The sequence below is a fragment of the Chiloscyllium plagiosum genome, unplaced genomic scaffold (genome assembly GCF_037043375.1).
Source record: "Chiloscyllium plagiosum isolate Xiang-an unplaced genomic scaffold, Cpla_swu_hap1 HiC_scaffold_8, whole genome shotgun sequence".
Taxonomy (NCBI): Eukaryota; Metazoa; Chordata; class Chondrichthyes; order Orectolobiformes; family Hemiscylliidae; genus Chiloscyllium; species Chiloscyllium plagiosum.
Window position 1 is genome coordinate 101376859 of NW_028270146.1, and position 25474 is coordinate 101402332.

General features: G+C 42.6%; 1 protein-coding gene across 5 annotated transcripts in view; it reads right to left on the reverse strand.

Annotated features, from left to right (window-relative positions):
• Window positions 1-25474, reverse strand: part of LOC122553883 (uncharacterized) — a 287844-nt gene that overhangs the window by 105217 nt on the left and 157153 nt on the right. For all 5 annotated transcript variants that reach the window (XM_043698346.2, XM_043698344.2, XM_043698343.2 and 2 more), the window contains one exon: window positions 11489-11673. In XM_043698346.2, coding sequence (XP_043554281.1) covers window positions 11489-11673 — 185 coding nt within the window. The remainder of the gene's footprint in view (window positions 1-11488; window positions 11674-25474) is intronic.

The following is a 25474-nucleotide window of genomic DNA, read 5'->3' on the forward strand; positions in this document are numbered from 1 at the left end:
TTCCTGATATTATAGTCGTGGAGAGGGATAGGAGCAGAAGGTATGGGAAAGTATTTAATTGGGGGAGGGGGAAATCACAATGCTGTTAGGCAGGAACTGTGCAGGTTACTACGGCAAGCAAGGGAAAAGATTGCAGCGCCTTTGGCAATTATCTTTGCATCCTCACTGTCTACTGGAGTAGTACCAGATGAATGGAGGGTGGCAAATGTTATTCTCTTATTCAAGAAAGGGAATAGAGATAACCCTGGGAATTACAGACCCATCAGTCTTACATCAGTGGTGGGCAAATTATTCGAGAGGATTCTGGCAGATAGGATTTATGATTATTTGGAAAAGCATAGCTTGATTAGGGGCAGTCAGCATGGCTTTGAGAGAGGCAGGACATGCCTCACAAGCCTTAATGAATTCTTTGAGGATGTGACAAAATACATTGATGAAGGTAGAGCAGTGGATGTGGTTTATATGGATTTTAGCAAGATGTTTGATAAAGTTCTCCATGGTAAGTTTATTCAGGAGGTAAGGAGGCATGGGATACAGGGAAATTTGGCTGCCTGAATACACAGTTGGCTAGCCTATAGAAGACAGAGGGTAGTAGTAGATGGAAAGTATTCAGCATGGAGCTTGGTGTTCCACAGGGATCGGTGCTGGGACCTCTGCTGTTTGTGATTTTTATAAATGACTTGGATGAGGAAGTGAAAGGATGGGTTAGTAAGTTTGCCGATGACACAAATGTTGATGGAGTTGTGGATAGTGTGGATGGCTGTTGTAGGTTGCAATGGTAGACTGACAGGATGCAGAACTGGGCTGAGAAGTGGCAGATGGAGTTCAACTGAAAAAGTGTGGTGATTCATTTTGGAAGGTTGAATTTGAATGCAGATTACAGGGTTAAAGGCAAGATTCTTGGCCGTGTCAAGGAATAAGGAATCTTGTGGCCCACATCTATAGATTCCTCAAAGTTGCTATCCAAGTTGACAGTGTTGTTAAGAAGGCTTATGGTGTGTTGGCTTTCATGAACAGAGTTATAAAGTTCAGGAGCCATGAGGTAATGTTGCAGCTCTATAAAGCACCTGGTTAGACCACACTTGGAATATTGCGTTCAGTTCTGGTCACCTCATTACAAGAAGGATGTGGAAGCTTTAAAGACGGTGCAGAGGAGATTTACCAGGATGCTGCCTGGACTGGAGGGCATGTCTTATGAAGAAAGGTTGAGGGAGCTAGGGCTTTTCTCATTGGAGTGAAGAAGGATGAGAGGTGACTTGATAGAGGTGTATAAGATGATGAAAGGCATGGATAGATAGAGTAGATAGTCAGAGACATTTTCTTAGGGCAGAAATGGATATCACATGGGACATAATTTTAAGGTAATTGGAGGAAGGTTTAGGGGAGATGTCAGAGGTAAGATCTTTACACAGAGAGTGGTGGGTGCATGTGGGTACATTGCCAGCGTTGGTAGTACAATCAGACACATCAGGGACATTTAAGCGACACTGGGAAAGGCACATGGATGATAGCAAAATGAAGGGTATGTAAGTTAGTTTGATCTTAAGAGTAGGATAAAAGGTTGCCATAACATTGAGGGCTGAAGGGCCTGGACTGTGCTGTTTTATGTTCTAACCTGTCACCTTTGTGGACAGATCAGTGAAAGGGGATTTAAAGGGAAGAGGCAGGTGGTATACAGGAGATGTGAGGGAAAACCTTTTTACCCAGAGGATAGTGGGAATCTAGAATTCTCTGCTTATGGTTGAGGGAGAAACGTTCATGACATTTAAGAAATATTTAGATGTGCGCTTGCGATGCTAAGGCATACAAGGCAAAGTGCTGGAAGATGTTGTTTAAATACAGCTGGCACAGAAGACAGCTGCCAGGTGAATGGTGACATAGCCAAAGTGCTGGAAGATGGGATGTTACTGACTGCTATTTGAAGTGAGGCAGCTTCAGCTAACACTGAGAAGGTGAAGCAAGCACAAAGATTTGCATAATTTGCACGTTTCTTTGTCATACAGGAATTCAAATGACTATACAATACATCTTTGTGTGTGTCTCATGTCAAGTCTGCCATGCACTTGAATCAAAAGGGATTCCTTCCCTTGATGGAGATGCTGGGAGAGAACAGACACTACATTATCCACGGTCTGTGTACATCACAGCATCTTGGTTATGTCACCATGTGCTAGCTGTATTTAACATGAGATTTCTGGTAGGCTTCCCAATGCACCATGCATTTGGATGTCTGCAATTATCAGACTTCTTGTGTAGTCTAATTCTTTGCTGTCATTATCGGAGTTTTCTATAGCAGAACTAGAGTGCAGCCTCACCCACAGATGAGCAGGCACCTCAGTTATCCTTTCTTGCTGCCCTGGTAGCACCATACTTATGTCCAGTGTATCACCATGTGCACATCCCAGCTCTACATGATCTTTTAAAGTACATAAAGAGTCAATATCTGTTACAGGGTGGGGCATGGGGGAAGACTGTTCAGGGGAAAGCAGTAATGGCCAGGTTGGTGGCACTATGACTGGCTCCAGGGCAGAGTGGGAAAGAATAAAGGCAAACAGGACCTTAGTAACAGGAGACTCGATAGTTAGAGGGACAGACAGGAGATTCTGTGGCCTCAAATGGGAATCCAGGATGGTATGTTGCTTCCCAGGTGCCAGGGTCCAGCATGTCTTGGAGCATCTGTAGTACATTCTCAAGGGAGATGATGAACAGCCAGAAGTCATTGTGCATGTGAGCACAAATGACATGGGTACAAATAGGGATAAGGATTATAGAGAGCTGTAAAAAAATCAGGACCTCTTTGATGGTAATCTTTGGATTACTTCCACTTGCATGTGCTAGGGACAGTAAGAACAGGAGGATATGGCAGATGAATGTGTGGCTGAAGAATTGGTACTGGGGCAGGGATTCAGATTTTTAGATCATTGGGATCTTTTCTGGGGCAGAGATGACCTGCTCCAAGAGGGACATGCTTCATCTGAACTAGAGGGAACCAATATTTTGGCGGCCAGGTTTACTTGTGCGACGAGACAGTTTAAACTAGCTTTACTGGGGTGGGATCCTCAATAACAAGGAGAAATGTGCGAGGCTGAAAGGAGGTACAGTAATCATAAATAGTAAAGTGAAGAGACTGGTCAGGCTGGAATAGGACAGAGAGCAAGGAATGCCTGTTGGAGTAAACTGCATCTATTTTAATGCAAGAAGGCGGTCAGGTAAGGTCGATAAATTCAGGACGTGAATAGGTATGTGGAATTGGGATATTATAGCCATTATAGAAACATAGCTAAGGGAGGGACAGGACTGGAAGCTTATGTGCCAGGGTACAAGTGTTTTAGGTGGGACAGAGATGATGGAAAGGGGGGCAGGGGGGGAAATTGCATTTTTGATTAAGGTGTGCATCACAGCAGTAATGAGAAATGAAATAACTGAAGACTTATCCAGTGAGGCTTTGTGGGTGGAGCTAAGAAATAAGAAGGGGATGGTGGCGTGATTTTGATTGTACTACAGGCCTCCAAGTAGTCAACAGGAATTAGAGGAACAGATATGCAGGGAGAATGAGGAAACTTGCAGGAGCAACAGGGCTGTAAGAGTCGGCAATTTTAATTTTCCTAACATAACTGAGACTGCCATTGTGTTAAGGGCTTAGATGGTGTTCGAACAAAGAACAAAGAAAATTACAGCACAGGAACAGACCCTTCGGCCCTCCAAGCCTGTGCCAATCAAATCCTCTATCCGCGCCTTATGGGAGGCATGGTGGCTTAGTGGTTAGCACTTCTGCCTCACAGCACAAGGGTCCAGGGTTCGATTCCCGCCTGTCTGTGTGGAGTTTGCACATTTTCCCTGTGTCTGCGTGGGTTTCCTCCCACAATCCAAAGATGTGCAGGTCAGGTGAATTTGCCATGCTAAACTGCCCACAGTGTTAGGTGCGTTAGTCAGGGGTAAATATAGGGTAGGGGAATGGGTTTGGGTGGGTTTCTCTTCGGAGGGGCGGTGTGGACTTGTTGGGCTGAAGGGCCTGTTTCCATACTGAAGAGAATCTAGAATCTAGTCTAAACATATCACCTATTTTGTAAGGATTGGTATCTCTTTGGTCCCTGCCCATTCATATATCTGTCTAGATACATCTCAAATGACGCTATTGTGCCCGCCTTTACCACCTTTGCTAGTAACATGTTCAAGGCACCCACTATTCTCTGCATAAAGAACTTTCCATGCATATCTTCCTTAAACTTTTTCCCTCTCACCTTGAACTTGCGAGCCCTAGTAATGAATCGCCCACTCTGGGAGAAAGCTTATTGCTATCCACCCTGTCTATATCTCTCATGAGTTTGTAGACCTTAATCAAGTCCCCCCTCAATCTCCATCTTTCTAATAAAAATAGTCCTAATCTATTCAACCTCTCTTCATAGCTAGCGCCTTCCGTAGCAGGCAACATCCTGATGAACCTCCTCTGTACCCTCTCCAAAGTATCCACATCCTTTCGGTAATATGGCGACCAGAACTGTACGCAGTATTCCAAATGTGGCCAAAACAAAGCCCTATACATCTGTACTGAAAAATGTGTTGTTGGAAAAGCGAGTAGGTCAGGCAGCATCCAAGGAGCAGGAGAATTGACTTTTGGGGCATAAGCCCTTCTTCAGGAATCCCGAGAAGTCGACTCTCCTGCTCCTTGGATGCTGCCTGACCTACTGCGCTTTTCCAGCAACACATTTTTCAGCTCTGATCTCCAGCATCTGCAGTCCTCACTTTTTCCCTATACATTTGTAACATGACTTCTGGGTATAATGGACCTGAATACCCAGATCTCTCTGTACATCAATTTTAGCTCTTGAATCGGATCTTCCAAAATACATCACCTTGCATTTGCCTGGATTGAATTCCATCTGTCATTTCTCTGCCCAACTCTCCAATCTATCTATATTCAGCTGTATTCTGACAATCCCCTTCACTATCTGCTACTCCACCAATCTTAGTGTCATCTGCAAACTTGCTAAGCAGACCACTTATCATTTATGTATGTCACAAACAACAGTGGCCCCCAACAAAGAACCTTGTGGAACACCACTGGCCACAGTTGCCCAATTTGGGAAACTCCCTTCCACTACTATTCCCTGTCTCCTGCTGCCCAGCCAGTTCTCTATCCATCTAGCTAGTACATCCTGGACCCCATGCAACTTCACTTTCTCCATCAGCCTGCCTTGGGGAACCTTATCAAACACTTAACTGAAGTCCATATATATGACATCTACAGCCCTTCCCTCACCAATCAACTTTGCCACTTAGAGTCATAGAGTCATTGTGTCAGAGATGTACAGCATGGAAACAGACCCTTTGGTCCAACCCGTCCATGCTGACCAGGTATCCCAACCCAATCTAGTCCCACCTGCCAGCACCCGGCCGATATCCCTCCAAACACTTCCTATTCATATAGCCATCCAAATGCCTCCTAAATGTTGCAATTGTACCAGCCTCCACCACTTCCTCTTGCAGCTCATTCCATACATGTACCACCCTCTGCGTGAAAAAGATACCCCTTAGGTCTGTTTCATATCTTTCCCCTCTCACCCTGACCTATGCCCTCTAGTTCTGGACTCCCCGACCCCAGGGAAAAGACTTCGTCTATTTATCCTATCCATGCTCCTCATAATTTTGTAAACCTCTATAAGGTCATCCGTCAGCCTCTGAAGCTCCAGGAAAAACAGCCTCAGCCTATTCAACTGAAATCCTCCACCTTGGCAACATCCTTGTAAATCTTTTCTCAACCCTTTCAAGTTTAACAACATCTTTCTGATAGGAAGGAGACCAGAAGTGCATGCAATGTTCCAAAAGTGGCCTAACCAATGTCCTGCACAGCTGCAACATGACCTCCCAACTCCTGTACTCAATACTCTGACCAATAAAGGAAAGTATACTAAACGCCTTCTTCACTATCCTATCTACCTGCAACTCCACTTTCAAGGAGCTATGAATCTGTACTCCAAGGTCTCTTTGTTCAGCAGCACTCTCTAGAACCTTACCATTAAGTGTATAAGTCCTGCAAAGATTTGCTTTCCCAAAATACAGCACCTCGCATTTATCTGAATTAAACTCCATCTGCCACTTCTCAGTCTATTGGCCCTTCTGATCAATATCTCATTGTAACCTGAGGTAACCTTCTTTGCTGTCCACTACACCTCCAATTTTGGTATCATCTGCAAACTTACTAACAGTGCCTCTTATGCTCACATCCAAATCATTTATATAAATGACTAAAAGCAGAGGACCCAGCACCAATCCTTGTAGCACTCCACTGGTCACAGGCTTCCAGTCCGAAAAAAAACCCTCCACCAGCACCCTGTCTTCTACTTTTGAGCCAGTTCTGTATCCAAAGAATTCTATTAAGTTTGCAAGACATGATCTTCCCTGCACAAAACCAAAGTGATAAGACCATTTTCTTCCAAATGTAAATCGATCCTATCCCTCAGTATCTTCTCCAGCAGCTTCCCTACCACTGATGTCAGGCTTACCAGTCCATAATTACCTGGATTATCCCTGCTACCCTCTTAAACAATGAGATAACATTAGCAATTCTCCAATCCTCTAGGACCCCACCCTTGTTCAAGGATGCTGCAAAGATATCTGTTAATCCCCAGCTATTTCCTCTCTCGCTTCCCTCAGTAACCTGGGATAGATCCCATCTGGACCTGGGGACTTGTCTACCTTAATGTCTTTTAGAATACCCAACACTTCCTCCTTGCTTATGTCCACTTTCTTTTAGATTAGATTACTTACAGTGTAGAAACAGGCCCTTCGGCCCAGCAAGTCCTCACTGACCCTCCGAAGAGCAACCCACCCAGACCCATTCCCCTACATTTACCCCTTCACCTAACGCTATGGGCAATTTAGCATGGCCAATTCACTGACCTGCACATCTTTGGACTGTGGGAGGAAACCACATCACCCGAGGAAACCTACGCGGACACGGGGAGAATGTGCAAACTCCACACAGACAGTTGCCTGAGGCGGGATTTGAACCCAGGTCTCTGCCGCTGTGAGGCAGCAGTGCTAACCGCCTCTATACCGCCCATAAACCTAGAGTAATCAAACATCTATCCCTAACTTCAACATCTGTTATGTCCCTCTTCTCCGTGAATACTGATGCAAAGTACTCATTAAGAATCTCCGACTCCACACATAACTTTCCTTCTTTGTCCTTGAGTGGTCCAACCCTTTCTCTAGGAGAAAGTGAGGACTGCAGATGCTGGAGGTCAGAAGTGAAAAATGTGTTGCTGGAAAAGCGCAGCAGGTCAGGCAGCATCCAAGGAGCAGGAGAATCGACGTTTCGGGCATAAGCCCTTCTTTGGAATGAGCTGAAGAAGGGCTTATGCCCAAAACGTCGATTCTCCTGCTCCTTGGATCCTGCCTGACCTGCTGCGCTTTTCCAGCAACACATTTTTCAACCTTTTCTCTAGTTACCCTCTTCCTCCTTACATACGAATAAAAGGCTTTGGGATTTTCCTTAACTCTGTTTGCTAAAGATATTTCATGACCCCTTTTAGCCTTCTTAATTCCTCGTTCCAGATTGGTCCTACTTTCCCAATATTCTTCCAAAACTTCGTCTGTTTTCAGTAACCTAGACCTTATGAGTGCTTCCTTTATCCTCATGTTAAGTGCATTCAGGAAAAAGTTTGCTCAAGCAGCACATAGTGATCCTTGACCTACTCTTGGGAAATAGTGCAGGGCAGGAGACATGACAATGGGGGAGCACTTTGCGACCAGTGACCATAGTTATATTAATTTTAAAATAGTTATGGAAAGGGACAACACTGATCAACAGGTTCAAATTTTAAATTGCGGCAAGATGAATTTTGATAGAATTAAATAGGAGCTTGGAGTAGTTTGTTTCCAGGCAAAGGAACCTGTGACAAATGGGAGGCCTTTCAAAGTGAGATAGCTGAAGTTCAAGATCGATATTTCCTGAGAGGGTGAAAGGCAAGATTGACAAGAATAGTGAATCCTGGATGACTAGAGATATTGAGGCTTTGACCAGAAAAAAGGAAGTATAGCTTAGGTACAGATCAAGGGAATCCCTAGAGATATATAGGGGATACATGTGTTTACTGAAGAAGGAAATCAGGAGAGCGAAAAGTGGCGTGAGAAGGTTAAGGTGACTCCAAAGAGGTTCTTTAAATATATTAAAGGAAAATTAACTAGAGAGCGAATAGGACCCCTCAAGGACTAAAGTGGATATGTATGTGTAGAACAGCAGAAGTTTACTGTGGAGAAAGGCATGAAGGCTTGGGAATTGGGGGAAAATAGTGGTCATGTCTTGTGGACAGCCCATATCATAGTAGAGCTGGTGTTCGATGTATTAGAATATATGAAGCTGGATAAATCTCCTGATCCTGACCAGATATATCCCAAGAACTCTGCTAGGGGCCAGAGAAGAAATTGCGGAGGCCCTAGTTGATATTTTTACATTATTGTTAGCCATTGGTGAGATTACAGAGGACTGGAGGGTAGGGAATGTTGTGCCCTTATTCAAGAAGGGCTGGAAAGAATAGTCTGGGAACTATACACCAGTAAGTCTGTGGTAGATATGTTATTGAGAAGATTCTGAGAGTTAAGATATACATGCATTTGGAAAGACAGGGTTTGATTTGGAGTAATCAGCATGGCTTTGTGCGTGGGAGATCATGCCTCACATATTTGTTAGAGGTCTTTGATGAAGTGACCAAGAAGGATGACGAGGGCAGGGCGGCAGACGCAGTCTATATGGATTTCTATACGGCCTTTGGTAAGGTTCCACATGAGAGGTTGCTCTGGAAGGATAAATTACATGGAATCCAGGGGGAGCTAGAAATTGGCTTGATGGTAGGAAGCAGAGGGTAATAGTGGAAGGATGCTTGTCGGACTGGAGGCCTGTGACTAGTGGAGTGCCTCAGGGGTCAGTGCTGGGCCCATTAATTTGTTATCTATATCAATAATTTGGATGAGAATGTACAAGGCATGATTAGTAAGTTTGCAAGTGACACTAAAGTAGGCAGTATTGTAGACAATGTGGAACGTTATCAGAAAATGCGGCAGGATCTTGGTAAAGTGGGCCGAGAAATGGCAAATGGAGTTTAATATTGATAAGTATAACATTTTATGGTGAATTGTAGGGCCCGAAGGATTGTGGTAGAACAGAGGGACCTTGGATTTCAGGTGTTTGGTTGTCTGAAAGTGGAGTCACAGGTAGACAGGGCAGTGAAGAAGGCTTTTGGCACACTGGCCTTCATCACTCAGGGCAGTGAATATAGAAGTTGACAAGTTATGTTCCAGTTGTATAAGACATTGGTGAGGCTGCACTTGGGGTATTGTGCTGAGTTTTGCTCATCTTGCTATAGGAAGGATGTTATTAAACTGGAAAGAATACAGAAGAAATTTACAAGGATGTTGCCAGGACTCAAGGGTCTGGATAGGGTAAATGCAGTCAGTCTTTTTTCCAGGGTTGGGAAATCGAGGATTAGAGGGCATCAGATTAAGAGGGGAATTTATGCCATGGATTTCACCAGTTTCCTCATTTGCCCTCTCCCTACCTTATCCCAGTTCCAACCTTCCAACCACCTATCCGCTCCACCCTCCTCTCCGACCTATTACCAATACCTCCACCTCCACCTACCTATCGCACTCTCAGCTATCTATCCCCCCCCCAATTTATCTCTCTACCCTCTCGGCTCACAAGCCTCATTCCTGATGAAGGGGTTTTGCCCAAAATGTCAATTCTCTTGCTCTTCAGATGCTACCTGACCTGCTGTGCTTTTCCAGCACCACACTCTTAACAGTGGTTAGCACCGCTGCCTCACAGAGCCAGGGACACGGGTTCGATTCCAACCTCGGAAGACTGTCTGTATGGAGTTTGCACATTCTCCCCCCTGTATTTCCACCGGGTTCTCCGGTTTCCCCCACAGTCTAAAGTTGCCGATAGCATTCAGGGATATATAGGTTAGGTGCATTAGTTAGGGGTAAATATAGGATAATGGTGTAGGGGAATGAGTCTGGGTGGCTTGCTCTTTGGAGGGTTGGTGTGGTCTTGTTGGTCTGAAGGGCCTGTTTCCACACTGTAGGAATTCTATGAATTTTTCAAAGCTTCATAGGTCAATCTATAACTGCAACTACAGAATATGGTTACACTCATTCTCCTCATGGAGACATGCAGGCATACCTCTCCCACTTTTCAGACTTGCTGCTGCATTCAGTAACCTTCTCCTGTTGAAGTGCAACAGTAAGTGACTGTAACTGTTGAAGTGCAACAGTTGAAGTGGTTAGCACTGCTGCCTCACAGCGCCTGAGACCCGGGTTCAATTCCCCCCTCGGGCGACTGTCTGTGTGGAGTTTGCACATTCTCCCCGTGTCTACGTGGGTTTCCTCCGGGTGCTCCGGTTTCCTCCCACAGTCCAAAGATGTGCAGGGTCAGGTGAATTGGCCATGCTAAATTGCCTGTAGTGTTAGGTAAGGGGTAAATGTACGGGTATGGGTGGGTTTCGCTTCGGCGGGTCGGTGTGGACTTTTTGGGCCAAAGGGCCTGTTTCCACACTGTAATCTAATCTAATCTGTAATCTAATCTAATCTAAATGTGATGCAACCCATTTGACTATATGCTGGAGTTTGACAATCTGTGTGTGAGACTACCAGCAATGCAAATTGGGTGATAACAAAATAAAGCATATGCATGTTAGGACTCAGTTTGGATGAATGGAGATTGTTGGTAGGTGGGTAATCAGGATTTGGTGATTTAAACAGTGGCTGAGGGTGTCACTACAATCAGCAAGATATGGCATTTGAAAATGCATTCTTTGACCTGAACCACAGATCTGAGATCACAAAGCTTCTTCTGGCACTGCATCCGAAGCCTGGGAGCATGTCCTCTACGATTATCCAAGTCCATGCACATCATGAGAATTGGACGCCACCCTGCAACTCACTTCCCCTGAGGTCAAAGTAATTTCTCTTTCATTCCACTTCCTCCGCTAAATCTCTGCATTTGAAAACCTGGGTGCACGCACACTCCCATGATCAACCATCCTTCCCTAAATCAGCCAGCACCAGCATTAGCTGCAAGGTAACTCCTTTTTCACTACTGCAGATCAGCTTTAAGCATTACCAGACACTTATTAATACTTATGACCTACACAAGTGAACAATGATTGCATGCAATGATCAAGATGATGAACAGACAACAAAGATGTGATCTGACACCTTCATTGAACAGACCAGAGCCAAGTTCACCCCACACCAGGTTTCAGGGGCTAACCAATTTAAGCCCCTTGAGTTTTCATTTGGCTCCAGCCATCCCATAATCTTGTGCACTGAGTTTGGAGTTCACAAAGTAAAATTTAAAACTTAAAATTATTAGCAGTGACCAACAAATTATTTCAACAAAGCTGATTTACTCGAGAAATGATTTCTTCTTAAGGAACAAAAGGCTGGTAAATATCTTGAATATTTAATGTAATAAAGAAAAACCTACATGTCTTCAGTTTTGTTTGCATCCCATGCTCTTTTCCATTCTCCTTTGGAGTTTTTGTGACGTGCTAGCCTCTCTTGATCTATCTGCTCCCGTTCCTTCTTCCAGCGGACATACTCTGCTCTCTCCCGGCCAGTCATCAATAAAGTCATGTCCACCGTGCCTTTCTGAGCTGGCAGTCCACCTTCCTGAAGCAAATAACAAATATTACAATGTTAACATTTGAAATGCTAACATTTCAGAACCAAAACAGAGCACAGTTCCCAGCATTTACACTATCAAAGGCGATCACAGACAAAAGCCTATTGTAGGCAAATGACACTAACCATTTAGCAGAACTATATGAGCCAATTATAAAGGTGATGCTTAAAAGAGGTACACTGAAAATTAATTCCGTGTCTGTTCAAAAAATAGGGAAATACTCTACAATGTTTGCTCTAATTGGCAAGTTTTCAATAATCACTAAAATGGTATTTGAAACTAATTGTTTGTTTATTTCTTTTCTGTTCCCATCTAATTCTTGCCATCACTAAAAGTCACTGGATTGGGGAATCAAACTTGAATCAAACTGCGATGAACCATGATTAAATCACAAAATCACAGCAGATGCCCCAGGATGTCAGGCATGAGTAATGAGGAGAATTCATAGATGGTAAGAATTTTTCTTGGTTACATAATGTCCTTGACTGATCCATTATGATTTTACCAGTAAAACGTATAGAAAACCTATCATATTAACATTAACATAGTCTATAAAGAGATACAAACTGTGTAGCAAAATAAAGTCAAAATATTTTGGGATTCTGTGCATTCGCCAGCTCTTGTATGAAAGAAAAGAAATTAATGCTTCAAAACCTCTTTTTAAAACATCTAGTCAAAGAATTACACACAGTCATGGTAACTCCTTTTTACTGGCTTAGATAACAAACCGGTAATGACAGTGTGGAAGACACAAAGATTTTTTTCAATCTCAGTTTGCACCAAGTTTTAACTAATCCTTATGACAGTAACACAGCACTGCATTTGGCCTATATAATTACAACAGCAACCACACTTCAAAAGTAATTAATTGATAAATAAGGTTTGCATTCAATCACCATTAACTTGCACATGTATGTATGGACAGGTATGTGTTTATGCAAATTTGAGAGGGTGCATGAGAAAGTCTGTTGGAGATTCTGAATGAGAGGATATTGAGACGAGAGAAAATGTCAGCTTCAACTGTGAAATCCCTGTGCTCAAATTACTTACAGTCACTGGTCAGTTTTGACCAATTTGCCTAGACTGGATAACATTGTTCAGGATATAATTTATTCAAGCCTGAATATTTAAAGTTCAAATACATGATATTGCCTCAATTTTATAAGGAATAAAACAAAGGCTTTTAACGATATTTTAATTTTGTACCATTTTCTTATCCATAATTTAGCCAATTAATTAACATACAAGATGAGATGTGTGTTTTGACATACTACATCACTTGAAGTCGGCAAAACCTTGAAATTCAGAAATTTTACCATATCAGATATTTAACAGAAAATCAAAAATTCACTTAACATGCATGCATTTTATGGGTTACGTGTTCATATATATGGCCTTAAAGTCATCTGTCCATCAACTCACCTTATTGCTCCATACAAAGACATAATACATCACCCAGCGAATAGCATGCAAGCAACAAATCATGCAATGTTAATATTTCAGCCTTGCACTTACATTACACTTCAGGACAGCAGATAAAGTAGACTTTTTTTCACCTTCTGAGGCAGAGTTTGAGCCAGTCATTACCATAAATCTGCAGTGCTCAGTTTTTCTATTCACATATTTACTGTTTAATAAATCTGTTTGGCAGTTACGAGCTGAGAGCAGGTTTAATTGTCTCCTTATAAAATCAAAGATGACAAATGGAGATGCATGTGGGTGGCACGGTGGCACAGTGGTTAGCACTGCTGACTCACAGCGCCAGAGACCCGGGTTCAATTTCCGACTCAGGCGACTGACTGTGTGGAGTTTGCACATTCTCCCCGTGTCTGCGTGGGTTTCCTCCGGGTGCTCCGGTTTCCTCCCACAGTCCAAAGATGTGCAGGTCAGGTGAATTGGCCACGCTAAATTGCCCGTAGTGTCAGGTAAAGTGGTAAATGTAGGGGAATGGGTGGGTTACGCTTCGGCGGGTCGGTGTGACAACCTTGTTGGGCCGAAGGGCCTATTTCCACACTGTAAGTAATCTAATCTAATCTAATCTAATAATGACAAATTCACTGAAAAGACAGCTTAGATTTTGGAGTATTTTGGATTGAGAATAATATAGCATTTAAAATCTACTTTTGAAATTCTTCAGCTCAAAGTACTCAGCAGCATGACTTTTCTGGAAACAAGCCTAATCATCATGAGAACATTAAAAGTCAATTATGGACTGGAGCAATATGTAAATTAGACTGGATAATGATGTCAGGTTTCCTTCCACAACTTTCACTTATGAACCAGCTTGGTTTTGAAAACAATTTGGCCACTTTCAAACCCGACAAATACAACTTCCCAAACTGTCACAGAGGAATCTGATCTCTCAACCCTAGATTACTGATCTACTAGGACCATAACACTGCAACTATCAGATTAAATCATGGACTACACTAATTTGAAAAGTGCTGAATGGTAATGAATAGAAATCCACTGAGTGGGACAAGTTGACAAAGTTCTGTTAATTGGCTAACCCAAGGAAAGAGCTTTGTTCAAAGACAGTCAGATGGTTCACTGTTTTAGCAGCATAGACAGATAATGGGCAGTATCCAATTTTATTGCTATCAGGCACTAAACTCAACCAGACAATGGACAGAACTGTGCAATACTATTCACATCTCGTTTACCTCAATATTAGAAACAGTTAACATCTCAGTCATCTGTCATCAAAACAGTTTGATGTGTTAGAAGTTGTGGCAGACAGAATTGAGGATTAATTCTGTGATTCCCAATTCCAGGATTTTCACTACCTCAACCAGGACTGTGCACAAGGTCATTCTGCAAAACAATATGCTTAGTCTGCACTGAAAATTATTGACTGCTTTTAATTTTGAGACAAAATTTCTGACGCGCTATTCTCTGAAATTTCTGCAGTTTTGTAATCATAAATCTTGAGAATGAATCTGACGTGTTAGACAAATATACAGATTAAGAGCAGAAAGAGGCCTTTCTGCCCCTACAGCCTGCATCATTATGCAATATGATCATGGTTTATGTTTTGAATTCCACATTCCCATCTATCTACAAAATTCTTGCCTGATAATATTCTTGCTGAAAACCTTTGCCTAACAAGAACATATGTTCCTCTGCCTTAAAAATATTCAACGGCCCACCTCCACAACATTTTGAGGCAGTGTTGGTGCTTTCTGAAAAGACCAAAGAATGATATGGGAATCCCATGCAGTCAATGTTGCAATATGCAATGGGTAGGGGTTAGGGTGGCACTGTATTTCATTTACAGAGGAACCTCGATTATCCGTAGGACACGGTTGGGCAGTATTTCGTTCGGTTGATTGAATTCTGGATAATCCAATGCCAAATAACATTGTTTAGTCGCGCATCAGGACATTGCCTTCTTGCCAGGTAATCCGATATTCAGATAATCGAATGCCAGATAATCGAGGTTCCTCTGTACTGCACTAACGGGCATTAGTTTTGATTTTCACAAGAAGATATTTATTATGTTATGAAGGTGAAGGAGTGTACTGTATCTTTCAGAGAGAGTAAATGCTGTTCTGTACTGAGAGCTTACAAGCACCTGTCATATAACTACATAGCAGTCTCAGAGTTTACTGGAAAATTGAAAATATGTAATATCTGGCTATGAAATAGATACTGAAAATGTGTTGCTGGAAAAGCGCAGCAGGTCAGGCAGCATCCAAGGAGCAGGAGAATCGACGTTTCGGGCATGAGCCCTTCTTCAGGAATGACTCATTCCTGAAGAAGGGCTCATGCCCGAAACGTCGATTCTCCTGCTCCTTGGATGCTGCCTGACCTGCTGCGCTTTTCCAGCAACACATTTTCAGCTCTGACCTCCAGCATCTGCAGTCCTCACTTTCCCCTGTGAAATAGATACCTGAGTTAGTTGCTGTTTTGACAACAATTGAAATTTAACCAATCAATTTAAATTATGCCCAGGATACTAAAACTCAGTCGAGTTTGAATTTATTGTTTTACAACATTGAAGCAATGAGATGAACTGATGTTTTGGATATTAAAAAAAGGCAGGAATTTTGAAAATCAGTCAGAACACCTACCATCGAGAGAGAGAGAGATACCCAAGACATTGAAACATTCTCTCTCAAAGGTATCTTTTTGTATGGAACATCTTCACAGTAAAAAGTAGGGAGATCTTCAGCTGGAAGACAGACACCGAAGACGACAGCCACTGTATGGCTTTGAAATTAAGTTGATGTAATTTTAATAAATGTTTTATTGGAACAATACATTGTTATAGAGTTGGAGGCAGGTAATAAGCAGTTAAGAGAACGGGAGGCTTAGAGTTGTGAATAGTTGTTGTTTAATGTTCACTCTTCGAGAATAAATTGATATTTTCTTTAAATAGTGGAATTTGGGAATTCTCTGTCACTCATATTTTAACAGATTGCGAGGTGAGCTTTTCTTGGTGTTTAGTTTAATTAACAGAGGGGTTCATCGCTGTGTCGTAACAATTAGCATGTGAAATCAAAATAATTACATAATTGAAACAGTTAATTTGATTTGGACCTACTCTCTGATCTAATCCCACTTTCCATTCTGCTTCTTTGAATAACTCAAAGTTAAAAATCTTGTTCTGACAAACCTGAAGTTTCAATTCTCTATCGCCAAATTCCTTGCTAATATCTTCTTCTTACTTCTCTATTACACACTTCATTTATTTTAGACTCTTTTGTAACCATCCTTGTGAAACTGCTTGCCAGGTCCCATTACATTTTTTCACCCATTTAAGCAGCTATATTCAGAATAACAAATGAGATATTTACAATTACCAACAGCTCTGGACCTTAAATACAACTCACAGTATAATGTAAATAATACACTAAATTCACGTTACTTATTATTAGAGCTGCTGTATGGAGCCAGCATTCCCCATATTTACTGACAACATCAGCAGAAGGTCCAATATTATTAATCTGTACTACTACCACACCGCAGGAATAGGGTTTCAGAGTTATTCTGAAACTGAATTTCACCTGGAAAAGAGTAAAGGATGGTTGACCTTTGGAGGTAGAGATCACATGCTTTCCAGACTGGAGAGCACAGTCACAATGAATGGAGGGATGATGCCTTGTAATGTTGAGCAGCATGGGAGGATCACCAGGTTCTTGCTCAGTAGGCATCGACAAAGAAAGAGCTGTCCAGTTTATTGTCAAAAGTATAAATGACAACAACACAGATGCAGTAAAGGAGAAGTTTAATCTCACTAGTGATCAAAGTCAGTGAACTTCAAATGTCATATCCTACTAAATGCACCAGTAGCCTCATTACTAAATCCACACACTACAAACACTCACCTACCAATAACTTCTATCAATCAAGCCTCTTATACAACATACCTAGGCTTCTCCTTACTGTTGCATACTTCACAAGTCACAAATCTACATTGTTGAAACTTTATTGCTGGAACAGCACAGCAGGTCAGGCAGCATCCAGGGAACAGGAGATTCGACGTTTCGGGCACAGGCCCTTCCTGAAGAAGGGCCTGTGCCCGAAACGTCGAATCTCCTGTTCCCTGGATGCTGCCTGACCTGCTGTGCTGTTCCAGCAATAAAGTTTCAACTTTGATCTCCAGCATCTGCAGACCTCACTTTCTCCACAAATCTACATTCCATAGCTTGCACCCTGCCATCTATTTGATATTGCAGGTATTTCTCAAACAGAGTGCATGACAGTCACTGCCCACAATCTCCTGCTCTTTTGCAAACAGAGGTCGCAGAAACTAATCGGAAGGGGAAATGCACATTTACCTGTTCTAATCTTCATGGAGGAGATGGTACTGACTGGCAGCTTCAAATTGTGCAGACTTATTTTCTCTGTTTCCTCATATCCTTGTCCCAATTCCTTTCAGATAGCCAGGAAATACAATCTATCCTAATGGAAAAGCAAGAAGACAAGCTCACCAGCTCAAATGCCGACACTCTGCATAACTTAGAGGGACAGGACGGAGGCAGGACCTGAACAAGATGAGAAGAGCACAGGAAACAAACAGGTTCCAGCTAGCTAGAGAATTTGGGCTAGAGTTGTCATTCTTAGCACATTTCTAACAGAAACTACAAATGAGGATGTTCATTGATCACTGCCTATAGTTCAGCTCATTGTTACAGTGACATTAGCATTACTAAACACATCAACATTCTGCAGACATCATTGAACAGAAACGTAACTGGAACAACTACATGAATGAAGTTGACATAACAGCTCAGAAAATGGGAAAGTTGTGGGGAATATGTTGCTTTTTGACTCTCTAAAGCATGTTCATTTACTACATGACACAAGTCACGAGTGTGATGGAATACATTTTCCTGGAGGATTGCATCTCCAACAATGCCCAAGAGAATCAATGTCATTCAGGATAGGGTAGGACTTGATCGAGAAAAATGCCACCACCTTTGTCATCCAACAGTGCACAGTAGCAGCAATGCATTGCTGCAACCTTGCCAAGTTTCCTTCGACAACACCTTCCAAATTCACCACCCAAAGGAACAAGTGAAACTGATACAATGGAACACTAATGCCTGCAAGTTCACCTCTAAGGAACACTGCTTTCAATTCTGGACACCCTTCTATAGGAAGGATGTTGTTAACCTTGAAAGGGTGAAGAGAAAGATTTACAAGGATTGGAGGGATTGAGCTAAAGGGAGAAGCCGAATAGGCTGGGGCATTTTTCTCCTAAAGTGTTGAAGGCTGAGGAGTGACCTCACGGAGGTTTATAAAATCATGAGGGGCATGTATAGGGTGAATAGGCAAGGTCTTTTTCCTAGGGTGGTGGAGTCCAAACCTAGAAGACAAGCAGTTTAAGGTGAGAGGGGAAAGATTTAAAAGGGATCTGAAGGGTAATGCTTTCATGCAGAGAGTGGTGCAGGTATGGAATGAGCTACCAGAGAAAGTGGTGGAGGCTGGTACAATTACAACATTTAGAAGGCATCTAGATCAATATATGAATAGAAAGGGTTTAGAAGGATTTGAGCCAAAAGCTGGCCAATGGGTCTGGGTCAGATTGCGATGTCTGGTCAGCATGGATGAGTTGAACTGAAGGTTCTGTTTCCATGCCGTATGACTCTACGACTCTAAGTCGCATTATACTTTTACATTGAAAATATACCACTCTTTTATACTCCTGCAATTATACAGTGTTTCTGAGCGGAATTGGTAAAAATGCATGACAATTGAGAATCAGTATAACACTTAGCAAACATACCTGTCATTCAGGAAGAAATACTCTACCAGAAGGGTACACTATCTCTGGCTAACTAAAGATGGTAAGGTTAGTATTATGCTGAAAGAGAAGATGTACAATGCAAGATGTAGGCTAGAAGAATGGGAAAGTTTAAGAACCGAGCAAAAACTAATTAGGAAAAACGAAGTATAAAACGAGCAAGAGAAAGAAAAACAGACATTAAAATCAAGGAGGATGGAAGATAAAAGCAGGGAAGTCTTGCAACAACTGTATTGGGCATTGTGAGACCATAAAAGACTACTATAGACTACTCTGGACTTCTTATTCATGGTTAGATATGCTTGCATTGGAAGCTCTTCACTGAAGGTTCATCAGGTTGATTCCTGCGATGAAATGGTTATCTTATAAGGAATATTTAGATTAGATTAGATTACTTACAGTGGGATTAAGGCCCTTCGGCCCAACAAGTCCACACCGACCCGCCAAAGCGCAACCCACCCATACCCCTATTACCTAACACTACGGGCAATTTAGCATGGCCAATTCACCTGACCTTTGGACTGTGGGAGGAAACCGGAGCACCCGGAGGAAACCCACGCAGACACGGGGAGAATGTGCAAACTCCATACAGTCAGTCGCCTGAATCGGGAATTGAACCCGGGTCTCTGGCGCTGTGAGGCAGCAGTGCTAACCACTGTGCCACCATGCCGCCCACCATTTGAGCAGGTTCAGCCCACACTTACTGGAGTTTAAAAGAATGAGAGGTAATCTTACTGAAACAAAATCCTGAGGTGACTTGACAGAGAAGACGCTGAGAGGACAGTACTTCACATGAGGAAATCTCAAACCAGGCACACTGTGTTAAAATAAGGAGCGTCCCTTTTAAGGTGGAGGCAAGTAAGAATTTATCCTCTTAGAGCTTGAAATTTTCTTCCCTGGTAGTTGCTGCTTCATTGAATATATTCAAAACTGACTCAGACAGATTTTTGATTAACAAAGGGGTCAAGGGTTATGGGGAAAGGAGGAAGAGTAAGTAGAAAAGTGAAGTTATGACCACAAAAAGATCAGCCATGAGCTTATCAAATATCAGGGCAGGAACAAGGTCCTGAATACCATAAAAAGAACAGGACCAGTCTTGTATGGAACTTACCAGAAATAAAGTAGTAGCATTGGAAACGTGGTATAGAGCAATGAAGGTTGTACAAGACCTTCGAGACCTTTGGGAAAGTGTTCTGAGAGAACAATTCAAAAATAGCACCTTGGAGGAATTAACAAGTCCCACCTGGATGAACATGAACTTATAAAATAAAGAAGTAACAAATGCTTATGAATTGGACTCATAAACATATTAATGATAGGCCCTAATTTGGAAGGTTCCAGAGAAAATTGACATATAAGAAGTTTGATGATAAAGAGTAATTGATAAAGATGGCAAGGATTTACATACAGACACTCCTCAGCTGAGTAAAAAAGAAAGGATAAGTTTGGTTCAAGAGAACAAACATGTTATTTTTGTCATAATAAAGGACTGAGAAGGTTGAGTGTTGTAAGTGGAAAAACAAGTCTGTTGCATTAGTAAAATCCAATAGTGTTTCCATATGAAATGCTCAAATAGCTAAAATCCACAACAAACATTAATTGGCTGAAGTTACATAAAGGTGTAGTTGACTTTTGTAAGGCATATCATAAATCAAAGGGTTGGGAAGCCACAGCCTTTGTGGTCCAGCCCCAATAGCTGCACTTGATTCACCATTTAGCATGTAATCGTGATGATTGGGTTGGATTCTTGCCTCAGCCTAAGTCAGGTCCAAAGATATCTCCTGGCCATTTTGAATTTGACCAATTAATTTGTAGAAGCTGTGTTACTGAAATAAATTGCAGTAAAAGGTGCCATTACAGTCTAATTTTTCATTAGCTGAGGGCTGCCAAAAGACTTGGTGTTTCATGTCAGAAGGTCATGTGTAATGCAGAGGTGAAGCAGCCCAAGTCACAGCCACAGTCCCCAAGTGATTTGGAGAGATACCATCAGACCCTAAAGACCATGACTTAGACCAATTTTCTTCAGTATTGCCAGGATTCGGATGGGGGAGGGAGTCGGCAACCTTTTGTCCTTCAAGCCTGTTCCAATTCAACAAGATACACTCATTCTGACTGTGGCCTCAACTCATAACCTTGCACTCCCTTGTTGGCCAAGAATCTAACTACCTCAGCTCTAAAGACAGTTGTGATGAGTCGATTTCATTCAGTCCCTTCAAAGTAGGATATAAAGAATTATTGCTGTGGTTCTGTTCGCCGAGCTGGAGATTTGTGTTGCAAACGTTTCGTCCCCTGTCTAGGTGACATCCTCAGTGCTTGGGAGCCTCCTGTGAAGCGCTTCTGTGGTGTTTCCTCCGGCATTTATAGTGGCCTGTCCCTGCCGCTTCCGGTTGTCAGTTTCAGCTGTCCGCTGTAGTGGCCAGTATATTGGATCCAGGTCGATGTGTTTGTTGATGGAGTTTGTGGATGAGTGCCATGCTTCTAGGAATTCCCTGGCTGTTCTTTGTTTGGCTTGCCCTATAATGGTAGGGTTATCCCAGTCGAATTCATGTTGCTTGTCGTCTGTGTGTGTGGCTACTAAGGATAGCTGGTCGTGGCGTTTCGTGGCTAGTTGATGCTCATGGATGCGGATCGTTAGCTGTCTTCCTGTTTGTCCTATATAATGTTTTGTGCAGTCCTATATAGTGTTTAGTGTACCAAATCCCATGCAAGGACCCTGGACTCTGGGTCTAGTAGCCACACACGCAGACGACAAGCAACATGAATTCGACTGGGACAACACTACCATTATAGGGCAAGCTAAACAAAGAACAGCCAGGGAATTCCTAGAAACATGGCACTCATCCACAAACTCCATCAACAAACACCATCAACCTGGACCCAATAAACCGGCCACTACAGCGGACAGCTGAAACTGACAACCGGAAGCGGCAGGGACAGGCCACTATAAATGCCGGAGGAAACACTACAGAAGCGCTTCACAGGAGGCTCCCAAGCACTGAGGATGTCACCTAGACAGGGGACGAAACGTTTGCAACAAAAATCTCCAGCTCGACGAACAGAACCACAACAACGAGCACCCGAGCTACAAATCTTCACCCAAACTATAAAGAATTATATTACGGGCTTCCTTAAGTTAATTTTGGCACAGGTTGGAATTCCCCTCCTTAGATTGAGTGTCAACATTCTAAGAAATGTCCCAAAAGCATGTGCAATTGCTAAAGAACATCTCAACATTTTCCAGCAGATGATGAAAGTCGACAGAACAGCCCACACACTGTGTTGTGAACCAGACAATGGTCGTGGGTAAAATCCTGGAATCCATTGTGAAGGATGAGATTTCTGAATACTTGGAAGTATATAGTAAAATAGGGCGAAGTTAGCATAGTTTCATCAAGGGGAAGTCATGCCTGACAAATCTGCTAGAATTCTTTGAGGAAGTAATGAGCAGGTTAGACCAATCTGGCAGAAAGAGAGAGTGGAGATAAAAGGGTCCTTCTCAGAATGGCAGCCAGTGGCAAGTGGTGTTCCACTAGGGTCAGTGTTGGGACCACAACTTTTCACTTGATACATTAACGAGCTTGAATAAAGGAACTGAGAGTATTCTGGTTAAGCTTACAGATGATAGGTAGAGGGACAAGTAGCATTGAGGAAGTGGGAAGGCTGTAGAATGATTTGGACAGGTTAGGAGTGTGGGCAAAGAAGCGGTAGATGGAGTACAAGGCAAAATGTAGAGTCATGCACTTTAATAGGAAGAACAGAGGCATGGACTATTTTCTGAATGGGGAGAAAATTCAGAAGTCTGAAGTGCAAAGATACTTGGGAGTTCTAGTCCAGGATCCTTACGTTAAACTTACAGATTGAGCCAGTAGTTAGGAAGGCAAATGCGATGATGGCATTTATTTTGAGAGGACTTGAATATAAAAGCAGGCGCGTACTTCTGAGGCTCTATAAGCCTCTGGTCTGACCACATTTGAAGTATTGTGTGCAGTTTTGGGACCCTTATTTCAGGAAGGAAATACTGGTCCTGGAGCGTGTTCAGAGGAGGTTCACAAAAATGGTCCCAGGAATGAAAAGCTTAACATATGAGGAACATTTGAGGACTCTGGGTCTATACTCGATGGAGTTTAGAAGGATGAGAGGGGGAATCTAATTGAAACATACAGAACACTGAATGGACTGTACAGAGTAGATATTGGGAAGATGTTTCCATTGGTAGGAGAGACTTTACTCTTAAGAGTAAAGGGAAGACCTTTTAGAATGATGTTTGAGAAGATTTTATAGCTCAGGTTGAGGTTCATTCACTGAGCTGGAAGATTAATTTTCAGATGTTTCTTCATCATGCTAGGTAACATCATCAGTGAGCCTACAAATGAAGCACTGGTGTTATGTCCTGCTTTCTATTTATGTGACTTCGTCTCTTAAGGTGGGTGATGTCATTTCAGGTTATTTTTCTCAGAAGTTGGTAAATGGGACCCAAATTGATGTGTTTATTGATGGAATTCTGGTTTGAATAGAGTCATAGAGACATACAGCATGGAAACAGACCCTTCGGTCCAACCCGTCCATGCCGACCAAATATCCCAACCCAATCTAGTCCCACCTGTCAGCAACCGGTCCATATCCCTCCAAACCCTTCTTATTCATATACCCATCCAAATGCCTCTTAAATGTTGCAATTGTACCAGCCTCCACCACTTCCTCTGGCAGCTCATTCCATACTGGTACCACCCTCTGCGTGAAAAAGTTGCCCCTTAGGTCTCTTTTATATTTTTCCCCTCTCACCCTAAACCTATGACTTCTAGTTTTGGACTCCCCAACCCCAGGGAAAAGAATTTGCCTATTTACCCTATCCATGCCCCTCCTAATTTTGTGAACCTCGATAAGGTTACCCCTCAGCCTCCGACGCTCCAGGGAAAACAGCCCCAGCCCGTTCAGCCTCTCCCTACAGTTCAAATCCTCCAATTCTAGCAACATCCTTATAAATCTTTTCTGAACCCTTTCAAGTTTCACAACATCTTTCTGATAGGAAGGAGACCAGAATTGCACACAATATTCCAATAGTGGCCTAACCAATGTTCTGTACAGCTGCAACATGACCTCCCAACTTCTGTACTCAATACTCTGACTAAAAAAGGAAAACATACCAAACGCCTTCGTCACTATCCTATCTACCTGCGACTCCACTTTCAAGGAGCTATGAACCTGCACTCCCTAGGACCTTACCATTAAGTGTATAAGTCCTGCTAAGATTTGCTTTCCCAAAATGCAGCACCTCACATTTATCTGTATTAAACTCCATCTGCCACTTCTCAGCCCATTGGCCCATCTGGTCCAGATCCTGTTGTAATCTGAGGTAACCCTCTTCACTGTCCACACCACCTCCAATTTTGGTGCCATCTGCAAACTTACTAACTGTACCTCTTATGCTCGCATCCAACTCATTTATGTAAATGACAAAAAGTAGAGGACCCAGCACCGATCCTTGTGGCACTCCACTGGTCACAGGCCTCCAGTCTAAAAAACAACCCTCCCCCACCACCCTCTGTCTTCTACCGTTGAGCCAGTTCTGTATCCAAATGGCTAGTTCCCCCTGTAATCCATGAGATCTAACCTTGCTAATCAGTCTCCCATGGGGAACCTTGTCGAACGCCTTACTGAAGTCCATATAGATCACATCTACTGCTCTGCCCTCACCAATCTTCTTTGTTACTTCTTCAAAAAACTCAATCAAGTTTGTGAGACATGATTTCCCACACACACAGCCATGTTGACTATCCCTAATCAGTCTTTCCAAATATATGTACATCCTGTCCCTCAGGATTCCCTCCAACAACTTGCCCACCACTGACGTCAGGCTCACTGGTTTATAATTCCCTGGCTTGTCCTTACCACCCTTCTTAAACAGTGGCACCATATTTGCCAACTTCCAGTCTTCCGGCACCTCACCTGTGACTATTGATGATACAAATATTTCAGTAAGAGGCCCAGCAATCACTTTTCTAGCTTCCCACATAGTTCTAGGGTACACCTGATCAGGTTCTGGGGATTTATCCACCTTTACCCATTTCAAGACATCCAGCACTTCCTCCTCTGTAATCTGGACATTTTGCAAGATGGTACCATCTATTTCTCTATAGGCTATATCTTCCATATCCTTTTCCACAGTGAATACTGATGCAAAGTACTCATTAGTATCTCCCCCATTTTCTGCGACTCCACACAAAGGCTGCCTTGCTGATCTTTGAGGGGCCCTATTCTCTCCCTAGTTACCCTTTTGTCCTAAATATATTTGTGAAAACCCTTTGGATTCTCCTTAATTCTATTTGCCAAAGCTATCTCATACCCCCTTTTTGCCCTCCTGATTTCTCTCTTAAGTATACTCCTACTTCCTTTATACTGTTCTAAGGATTGACTCGATCTATCCTATCTATACCTGACATATGCTTCCTTCTTTTTCTTAACCAAACCTTCAATTTCTTTAGTCATCCAGCATTCCCTATACCTATCAGCCTTTCCTTGCCAAGCCTCTAGGAATT